The following is a 10,388-nucleotide window of genomic DNA, read 5'->3' on the forward strand; positions in this document are numbered from 1 at the left end:
TAGCAGAATGGGACATTTCAAACTGCTTTTGGTTCTCTGGGGTGGGGAGAGGGGAGCTATTGTCTGCCGCAGCTTAGATGGTTGTTCTAAACGTTTTCCACCTTTGAGGACATTTTCCTCTGAGCCCACACAGATGTCCAGCCTCGCCATGGGGCAAGCTCTCTCCCACTGTTGGGCCACCTGCTTATCCGCTTCGCTCTACAGAGGAGTAAGCAGGATTTCACCATCCATCAGATGTCGGCCAAAACACACCCCATTAGGGGTCACTGTGTGTGTGTGTGGGCGGGGGAGGTAGTTGTGAATTTCCTGCACTGTGCAGGGGGTTGGACTAGATGACCCTGGTGGTCCCTTCCAAATCTATGATTCTATGAAACCATCATCTACATTCGCCCACACAATCAGTTTATAGGGTTGTCAGGTCCCTCTCTGCCACCGGCGGGAGATTCTGGGAGCAGAGCCTGAGGAGGGCGGGGTTTGGGGAGGGACTACAAAGCCGTAGAGTCCAATTGCCAAAGCAGCCATTTTCTCCAGGTGATCAGATCTCTATCGGCTGGAGATCAGTTGTAACAGCGGGAGATCTCCAGCCACCACCTGGATGCTGGCAACCCTAGCCCAGAGCTAGGCTGTTTTCTCTGAGTAGGGAACAGGGGTCCTGATCCACCTCTAGCTGCTCTTTAAAAAGGGCTGTATGAGTCCAATTGGCAAAGCAGCCATTTTCTCCAGGGGAACTGATCTCTATTGGCTGGAGATCCGTTGTAATAGGAGATCTCCAGCTAGTACTTAAGAGGTTTATAAAAAGCCGACACCCTCTGTGCTCCAAAGTAGTTTCTGGTGAAGTAAAGCCCGGGATGACTTAAAAGATGTAATATAACTATTACGGTAAACAAAAGTATAACACAATATCACAAATAAGCAACAGCTAACACCTCCAAAATATAGTTAGTTATATTACATCTTTAAGTCATCCTGTGCTTTGCTTCACCAGTGCCTGGAGGTTGGCAACCCTATCAGTTTACCAAGCAGTTGCCTGTATAAGTGTGGCACGTTAACCCTCGATAGGCGGCCCACGTTCAACATTCACACGCAGATAGAGCGTGCTGGAACGCTACGCTCAACTAAAAATCCCTTACCTGGAAATGTATGCGGTTGGGGTGATCCTCTTTTAAGGCACTTGGAGCAGAGGACGTGAACCGTGTAGTACAGGCCTGGCCATTCTTGAAGCAGTACATTCAGTTCTTCCACTAGCGGGGTTATGGCTTGCCAAGCCGTCCATATATTTGGTAGGGATGCGTGGCTAGCGATGGACAGGGTGTCTGGCTGCTGGGGACCTCTGGCAGGCCTGTAGCTGATGACCACGGGGACCTTCCCCCTGTAGGCATAGATCTGGTATTTCCCGTCCGACCTCTGGACCACGTGGCTGTTGATCTGGACGCTGTAGCGGGCAAACAGGCCAGGCGGGAAGATGAACGGGAAGCTGTACTCAATCTGCAGCTGCTCGGCGACAAAGGACTGTCCACCCAGGTTGGTCCCGTTGATCCACGCCTCCGCGTGAGGCATCTCGTTCTTCACGTAGCAGGGGAACTTGTACCAAGCGGTGGCCCCGTTCAAGGGTTTGGATTTGGGCTTATTGACGCAGTAGCAGAGCCCCATCTTCTCCAAGAGCTCCAAGATGAGCTGCAAGTCCTCCCGGCTCTGGATGTGGGGCCTGAGGAGCAGGCGGATGACGTGGGTGGGGAGAAGCCCGTGCAGCAAGAAGCCTTCCACGTAGTGGTGGAGCTGCGTGGCCTTCAGCTCGTCGGCGGGGCCGTCCCCAAGCAGTTTCCCGAGCAGGACCGCCACGTCCCGCTGGCAGAAGACGTTGAGGATGTCGATGAGCCGGGGCAGGTTGTGGAAAACGTACTCGCGCAAGGTCAGGTGCTCCTCGAAGTAGAGCAGCTTGCCGCTCTCGTGCAGGTAGGAGAGGGCGCTCTGGAGACGGTCCTCGGTCAGCCCCGCCTGCAGGCCCAGCCGAGCTGAGTCCCACCAGCTCAGCCACAGCCGCCGAGCCTGTGGCTGGAAGTGCAGTTCCTCCAGGACCTGCCAGGACCTGGGCAGCACCCGGTGCAGGTTTGGGAAGATGTCTCTGTGCTCGGCCACTGAGAGGAGCTTCTCCCTCAACCGGTGGACCTGGCAGCAATCCCAGCAGCTGATCGGCAGGACAGGGGAGAGGATCTGCAGCCGGTGGTTGAGCAGGTACTGGAACTGGGCTTTCTTGCGCCGCAGGTTCTTGTCGGACACGCCGTAGAAGGCGACGTGTGGGCTGGAGCACCGCAGGTCAAAGTCTTGCCCCAGGGCTTCGTCTACTTGCTGAGCCAAGTTCTGGAGACCTTCATAGTCCCGCTTCTCCTGCCAGGCAATCTGCCGGTGTATGTCTAAGCACTTCTCCTCCACCTCCCGCTCGGCACATAGGTCTGCGTGGGTGCCTACCATGCACACCACGGCATGCGGCACTTTGGCCCCTAGCCAGTGAAGGAAGTGTCCCACGGAGGGGTAGAAATATTGGGGCACGTAGGTGCTCAGGTTCACCACCAGTACGTAGAGGGCTCCCGGGGAAAGAAAGAAGGGCTGGATCACGTCGTAGCTCGGGTCGCCCGCCAGCTCGTACACGATGAAAGTTAAGCTCCTCTCCGCGTCGGCAGTCCAGTCCGTCACCTCTATGCCTCTACCGCTGCACAGCGACCCTGCAGTGGCTGTGGCCGGCAACCTGGCAACCAGTGGCGGGGAATAACACCCTAAGCACATCTCCCCGTTGGCTTTCAGGGGCGGAACCGGCGAGGCATCATCCTGCGGCTCAGCGGCGGAATGTCCAAGCTGGATCTGCCCGGCACTTTTGGGGGACGGATTGAGGAGCATCCTCTGCTGCTCGCCGGAGCAGTATCCTACATGGGAACATTTCAGGGGCGACGCCTCCGGCTGCTCGACAATCGGGAGATGGTTCGGCTGTGCTTTCAGGGACCGAGGCCGAGACGGCTCTCTCAGCGGCTGCATGCAGCACCCCTTCGGTTGGGTCTTCCCGGCGTCCTTGTGAATCGCAGCTAAAGTGGTATCCCTCTGCCCTGGTTCCTCCTCCTCCTCCTCCTCCTCCATGAGGCACTTCCTTAGCAGAGTCTTGCCTGCGTTTTTCAGGCCCATGAGGACCAGCTTGAGCCGGGGTTTGAGGGCGGGCTGGGAGTGGGCTAGCTCCTGCTGGTAGGCCGCGATGTAGGGGATGCCCTTCATGCAGACCTCGTAAGGGGGCTGGATCAGCGGGTTGTCCTTGATCTTCCAGAGGCTGATGCGGCCGAGCTGGCCGAAGCCCTCGGGCAGGATGGCGATCTGGTTGCCCTGCAGCACCAGCTCCTCCAGGTGGCAGAGGCGGACGATGGAGTCCGGCAGGTAGCGGATGCGGTTGTTGTCCAGCCAGAGGGTGCGGAGGCGGGCGAGGTGGCAGAGGTCCCCGGGCAGCAGGGTGAGCCGGTTGCGGCTCAGGTAGAGCTCCTCCAGGCCCGGCAGCTCCAGCACGGCCGGGGGGAAGTCGGCCAGCAGGTTGGAGGAGAGGTTCAGCATCTTGAGGCGCTGGAGGCGGCCGAAGCCGGCGGGCAGGGCCCGCAGCCCGTTCCCGTCCAGCATGAGGTTCTCCAGGGCCCCCAGCCGGCACAGCCCCTCGGGCAGGGCGGCCAGGCCGGTGCCGCTGAGCCAGAGGACCTTGAGGCGCCGCAGGGCGGCGATGCCCTCGGGCAGGGCCCGCAGGAGCCGGTTGCCGGACAGGTCCAGCTCCTCCAGGGCGGGCAGGGCCAGCAGGGCCGGGGGGAAGGCGGGCAGCCGGTTGTGGTCGGCGTCCAGGGCGCGCAGCTGCCGCAGGCCGGCCAGGGCCTGCTCGGGGAGGCGGCCCAGGCGGTTGAAGCTGAGGTCCAGCTCCTCCAGGTGGGGCAGCTGGCCCAGGCCGGCGGGCAGGGAGCCCCCGCCCTCGCCCTCGCCCTCGCCCAGCTGGTTGTGGCTGAGGTTCAGCTTGCGCAGGCCGCGCAGGGGGGCCAGGGACCGGCCGTCGTCGCCGCCGCCGCCGCGCAGGCGGTTGCGGCTCAGGTCCAGCTCGGCCAGGCGGGCCAGGTGGCGCAGGGCGGCGGCCGGCGGGAGGCGCGCCAGGCGGTTGCGCCGCGCCGCCAGGACGCGCAGGCCGCCGCCCAGGGCGGCGCACAGCCCCTCGGGCAGCTCCTCCAGGCCGCGGCCGCTCAGGTTCAGCGTCTCCAGCGGCGCTGCTTTGGGCTCGGCCGCGACGGCGTCCAGCTCCCGCAGCTTGCCGGCGCGCAGGGCGGCGTCCCGCCACGGCCCCGACGCCTCTCCGGGGCGCTGCGTCTCGGCCATGGCGCTAGGGCGCGGCGCACGGGGAGGCCGGGGGTCCCCGGGGGCCGCCGCCGCCGCCGCCGCCGGGCTCCCTCCCGCGAGCCGGGCCGGGCGGCGCTTCGTCCTCCATGGACGGGGCGGCGGCGGCGGCGCGTCTCCCTGCTGCTAAGCGGAGGGAGGCGCGGGCAGGTCCCGTCTCCTGCGCCTCCGCCGCCGCGCCCGGCGGAGCATCCTCGCTCGCTCGCTCGCCTCTTCTCTCCTCTCCTCTCCTCCCGGGCGCTGGCTCGCAGCGCCGGCGCTCTCCCTCGCAGGGGCGGCCGAGGGGCGGAGGAGGAGGAGGAGGAGGAGGCGGCCGCCGGGAGGCCGCCCCCTCGGCGCGTCACCGCGCGCCTGGCCGGAGCCGCCCTCGGAGGGAGGGAAGGGCGCGGCCGGCGGCCTGGACGGTCGCCTGGCTCGGGCCGGGGGACCCCCCCCCCTCTCCCCGGCCCGGGCTCCGCGCCCGCTCCGGCCCCCGTTTGGCCCCGGCGCGCTCGCGTCTCCAGCGGGGGACGTTCGTGCAGGGGAGGCTTTGCGTTGGGATGGCCCTTCTCGGTAGGCGCATCTCCAGTTCAAGGGGCTAGGCGAGGAGGTGATGGGAAAGACCCCTGCCGGAGAGCCTGGAGAGCCATGGGGAGGGGCTGTGGCTCAGGGGAAGAGCCTCTGCTTGGCATGCAGAAGGGCCCAGGTTCAATCCCCGGCCTCTCCAGTTCAAGGGACTAGGCAGGTAGGTGATGGGATAGACCCCTGCCAGAGAGCCATGGGGAGGGGCTGTGGCTTAGTGGTAGAGCATCTGCTTGGCATGCAGAAGGGCCCAGGTTCAATCCCCGGCCTCTCCAGTTCAAGGGACTAGGCAGGTAGGTGATGGGAAAGACCCCTGCCAGAGAGCCATGGGGAGTGGCTGTGGCTTAGTGTTAGAGCCTCTGCCTGGCATGCAGAAGGTCCCAGGTTCAATCCCCGGCATCTCCAGTTAAAGGGACTAGGCAAGTAGGTGATGTGAAAGACCTCTGCCTGAGACCATAGAGAGCCATGGGGAGGGGCTGTGGCTTAGTGGTAGAGCATCTGCTTGTTGGCATGCAGAAAGGCCCAGGTTCAATCCCTGGCATCTCCAGTTCAAGGGACTAGGCAGGTAGGTGATGGGAAAGACCCCTTCCTGAGAGCCATGGGGAGGGGCTGTGGCTCAGGGGAAGAGCATCTGCCTGGCATGCAGAAGGGCCCAGATTCAATCCCCGGCATCTCCAGTTAAAGGGACTAGGCAGGTAGGTGATGTGAAAGACCCCTGCCAGAGAGCCATGGGGAGGGGCTGTGGCTTAGTGGTAGAGCCTCTGCCTGGCATGCAGAAGGGCCCAGGTTCAATTCCCGGCATCTCCAATTCAAGAGACTAGGCAGGTAGGTGATGGGAAAGACCCCTGCCTGAGACCCTGGAGAGCCATGGGGAGGGCCATGGCTCAGGGGAAGAGCATCTGCCTGGCATGCAGAAAGAAGGTGCCAGGTTCAATCCCCGGCATCTCCAGTTAAAGGGACTAGGCAGGTAGGTGATGTGAAAGACCTCTGCCTGAGACCCTGGAGAGCCACAGCTGGTCTGAGTAGACAAGACTGACTTAGATGGACCAAGGTCTAGGGAGGGGCCATGGCTCAGTGGTGTAGAGCCTTTGCCTGGCATGCAGAAGGTCCCAGGTTCAACCCATGGCATCTCCAGTTAAAGAGACCAGGCAAGTAGGTGATGTGGAAGACCCCTGCCTGAGACCCTGCAGAAGCTGCTGCTGGTCTGAGTAGACAAGACTGACTTTGATGGACGGAGGGTCTGATTCAGTAGAAGGCAGCTTCCTCTGCTCAAGTGAGCTACTGGCCCATGATCGCCCTGGGGAGTTTCTTGACAAGCAGGGATTGGAACCCTGGTCCTAGTTCAGTAATTTTAACCACTGTAATTTTAACCGTTGTCCACCATTCAACTCTAGCTTCAAAAGATGGCCTCCTGCCATGTGTGAAAAGGCGTAATCTTTCTGCAGGTTGAACGTGACATTTCAAAGAAATTTAAAAACCTTAAGTTGAACCTGAGCTTATTTTACAGAGCCAGCATGGTGTAGTGGTTAAAGCGTCGACCTAGGATCTGGGGAACCCAGGTTCGAATCCCCTCTCCCCCATGAAAACTTGCTGAGTGACCTTGGGCCAGTCACATACTCTCAGCCTCAACCTGTGCAAGTATTTGGATGGGTCTTGCTCAGGTCTTGCAAATTGAGGCCCTGTGGCTTCCTTGATTGAGTCAATCCATCTCATTTTGGGTCTTCGTCTTTTCCTGCTGCCTTCAACTTTTCGTAGCATGGTTGTCTTTTCCAGTGACTCTTGTCTTCTCATAATGTGACCAAAGTACGATAGCTTCATTATAAACTAGCCATTATTAATTCGAACTGAGTACCATATAATCTTATATAGACTTGTTTACATTCACTAGATTCTATTATATACTATTCCTGTATAATAATATGACTGGTGACCCTATGAATCAATGTCCTCCAAAACGTCCTATCCTTAACAGCCTCACTCAGGTCTTGCAAACTGAGGGCTGTGGCTTCCTTTATTGAGTCGATCCATCTCTTGCTGGGTCTTCCTCTTTTCCTGCTGCCTTTGCCTTTTCCTAGCATGGTTGTCTTTTCCAGTGACTCCTGTCTTCTCATAATGTGACCAAAGTACGACAGCCTCAGTTTAGTCATTTTGGCTTCTAGGGAGAGTTCAGGCTTACTTTGGGTAAAGCAAAATGCCACTTGAATCGTAAAACGTTTGAGTGGCTCAGGGAGCATATTTAGGCGTGATGAAAAAGGAGATACCATTTAAGCCAAGCCTCCTTTCTCGGAACTGCGGGCCTTGACTATATATATAGCATCAGTGCTTAGATGCACTCCTCTATATGGGCAATCTCTTTTATTTGCTTCGAGAACTGACTGCAGTTCAGGTTATGCTGACTAGGAGGCAGGTTTAAACTAGACCTGTCTATTTTAAGCCATTGGACAGGAGCGTGAAAGTAAAAATACAGGACTACTAGATCGTCACCACAGAGAAGAGTGACTTTTGGCAGGCTCCACTTCTCTCTCTTTTCTTGCCAAGAGGAGCCTGTTGAAATTCTCTCATCCTGGCCACTTTTAAAGGCACAAGAGTTGAGGGCAGCAGGAAAAGAGGAAGACCCAGCAAAAGATGGATTGACTCAATAAAAGAAAGCCACGGCCCTCAATTTGCAAGACCTGAGCGAGGCTGTTAAGGATAGGACGTTGATTCATAGGGTCGCCATGAGTCAGAGGCGACTTGACAGCACTTAACACACACACACACACACACAAGTTTCACTGATTCCACTGGGCCTTACTCCCTCACAAGTATGTCAAGGATTACAGTGGTGCACCTATGCATAGTAACTTGAACAGATGGGAAACTGGATTTGATGGGATACTCCTAAGTACCTATGCTTAGGATCGCAGCTTCTCCCTTGCAGGCCATGCATAGCAACTGAAGAGTCACTGCATTGTTCCCTTCAGAGTGCTTTGCATTATCCTGTTCTCCCATTCCAAGTAAATTTCCCTTTGTGTTTAGTGACGTTGTTAGAGCTCCTACTACCCTTTCCTTATTTTTGGCAGAGTCATCGCAATAGAGAAAAGAATGGAGCAGGGCTGACATTATGAGTCCATTTGCCATCTGTGTAAGCGGTCAATAATCCCAGTTTACTAGACACTTACCCTCACACTTCCTAAAAGAGTGCATTCTGTTCTAAGCCACAGGAAAACACATTTCCATCCGGTATCTTCATAAGGCAAAGTAGTAGGGTCATCTGCTGAAGATGGAGGGTGAGAGATTCAAAACATAGTTAAATTGTGAAACTCCCTGCCCCAGGATGTGGTGATGGCTGCCAACTTGGAAAGCTTGAAGAGGGGGGTGGACACATTCATGGAGGAGAGGGCTATCCATGGCTACTAGTCAAAATGAATACTAGTCATGATGCATACCTGTTCTCTCCAGGATCAGAGGAGCATGCCCATTATATTAGGTGCTGTGGAGCACAGGCAGGATGCTGCTGCAGTCGTCTTGTTTGTGGGCTTCCTAGATTCACTTGGTTGACCACCGTGTGAACAGACTGCTGGATTTGATGGGCCTGGGTCTGATCCAGCAGGGCTTTTCTTATGTTCTTATATCTTGTTTGTGGGCTTCCTAGAGGCACCTGGTTGGCCATCATGTGAACAGACTGCTGGACTTGATGGGCCTTGGTCTTATCCAGCATGGCTTTTCTTATGTTCCTATGTTAGTTCTGGGCCTATCCACAGGGCCCGTTAGACAAGCACAGGTCAGCCCTTCTAAGCCCGTTGACTTCAGTGGGCTTAGAATGGAGTAGTGCTGTTTAGGATAGCACGGCGACTATCTCAGTGAATGTCTAAGATGGCAGCAGCGTAAGGAAGGGTTTAGATTTGTTAGGCCCACCCCTGGGGAATGCTTTGGGGCAAGTCCACCTGGTCCCAAAGAGATGGCCTCTCGAAACCTAATTGGAACTACTGCTGGAACTGAGTATCAAAAAAGATGGCAGAAGAAAATTTTAAACCATTAAGGAAAAGAAGAAGAGTTGGTTTTTATATGCTGATTTTCTCTATCTTTTTAAGGAGAATCAAATCGGCTTACAGTCTCCTTCCCTCTCCCCACAACAAACACCTTGTGAGATAGGTAAGGCTGAGAGAGCTCTAAAGGAACTGTGACTAGCCCAAGGTCACGCAGCTGGCTTCATGTGGAGGGGTGGGGAATCAGATCCGGTGTTCCAGACTGGAACTGGTCCACCGCTCTTAACCACTACACCACGCTGACAGAAGCTGGAGAACCGCTTGGTTCAGGACGGTTGAAAGGGTTTTGTGATGAGATTGTTTCAGGTGATCTAAACGGGGGCAGGTTACAACTTGAAAAAGGTTGCGTGGAAGGAAGTGACAGCCATTTAAGGACACCAAAAAACAACATGGGGGAAATGCCTCTGCCGAAGACTTTTGGAGAAGGAAATAAGATGGGAGGGGAGAAATGCTAGAAGCCTGTGAGTCAGGACAGAGGAACTCGAATGCTTAGTGCTACACAAGAACGCAGATACAACGAGTATTTCAGAAACCCAATGGAATGGGGAAAACCAGAGGGATATGGTTGTACAAAGGCTACAGCAAAGGAAAGGAAGGGTGTATCGCTGGTGATGGAGTTGCTCAATATGTCAAAGAGGGCAGGGAGTCCGATTAAATGGAAAACTGGCGAGGAATGAAAATTGCCATAACATTGGGCAGAAATGCCAGGCCTGAATACCACCACCTTGTCGGCCCTGATTGGGCAGAAATTGTAGTCTGGCACAGTTCCTTTCTACCACACCAGGGTTCGGCCACCTCTGCCTGCGTCATTTGGGTCAAGGAGGATGCCAGCAAGGCTAACAACGTCAAGGAAGCAGGGTCAAATGACACAGGCAAACCCAGGAAAGAAGACTTCGTTTCCCAAATGAGAACCACAGGAAGGATTACCGGCTCTGGCAAACAAATGCAAGGTGACAGTAAGGCAAGGAAACCAGGAATGTAGGGAGCATATTACTAAAAACATGAAGACACACAATGAACATGTATCTAAATGCATTAGAAGTAGGAAACCTACCGGGATCATTAGACTACAAAGGTGAGGAAGGATTGGTAAAGGCGGATAGGGAGGCTGCAGAGGGGATGGATTAATTTACACTGATCTTACACTGATGGGTTAATTTACACTGTGAAAAATGTTGGATAAGCTCTAGGGAATTTGGAAGTGCTAAATCAAGTAAAGGGGGAAAGAGAGTAATGACTAACTGATAAAGTAGAAATGAAGAAGTTACCAGGGCTGGATGGCATACACCCAACCCCCAATGTGAAATTGTTGAGCTCCTCACAAAAATATGCCGCTTGTCAGCCTCCTTACCAGAGGATTGGAAAAAAGCAAACATAAATGTCAATTTTTACAAAAAAGGA

General features: G+C 55.8%; 1 protein-coding gene and 1 non-coding gene across 3 annotated transcripts in view; one reads left to right on the forward strand and one right to left on the reverse strand.

Moving 5' to 3' along the window:
• Positions 1–4,380, reverse strand: part of MFHAS1 (multifunctional ROCO family signaling regulator 1) — a 40,000-nt gene extending 35,620 nt beyond the window's left edge. The window contains exons 1-2 of one of the 2 annotated variants that reach the window (XM_056848235.1): positions 2,868–4,380; positions 1,131–2,792 (exon numbers count right to left, since the gene is read on the reverse strand). In XM_056848235.1, coding sequence (XP_056704213.1) covers positions 1,131–2,792; positions 2,868–4,380 — 3,175 coding nt within the window. Of the gene's footprint in view, positions 1–1,130 lie in introns of both variants that reach the window. The other variant, XM_056848234.1, reaches the window with a different exon arrangement.
• A 1,051-nt stretch (positions 4,381–5,431) lies between these two features.
• TRNAN-GUU (transfer RNA asparagine (anticodon GUU)) lies at positions 5,432–5,506 on the forward strand. The gene is given in 2 exon segments: positions 5,432–5,467; positions 5,471–5,506. It is a non-coding gene; the product is annotated as a tRNA-Asn (tRNA).
• Positions 5,507–10,388: the final 4,882 nt, after the last annotated feature.

Source organism: Euleptes europaea, chromosome 4 (assembly GCF_029931775.1).
Source record: "Euleptes europaea isolate rEulEur1 chromosome 4, rEulEur1.hap1, whole genome shotgun sequence".
Lineage (NCBI taxonomy): Eukaryota > Metazoa > Chordata > Lepidosauria > Squamata > Sphaerodactylidae > Euleptes > Euleptes europaea.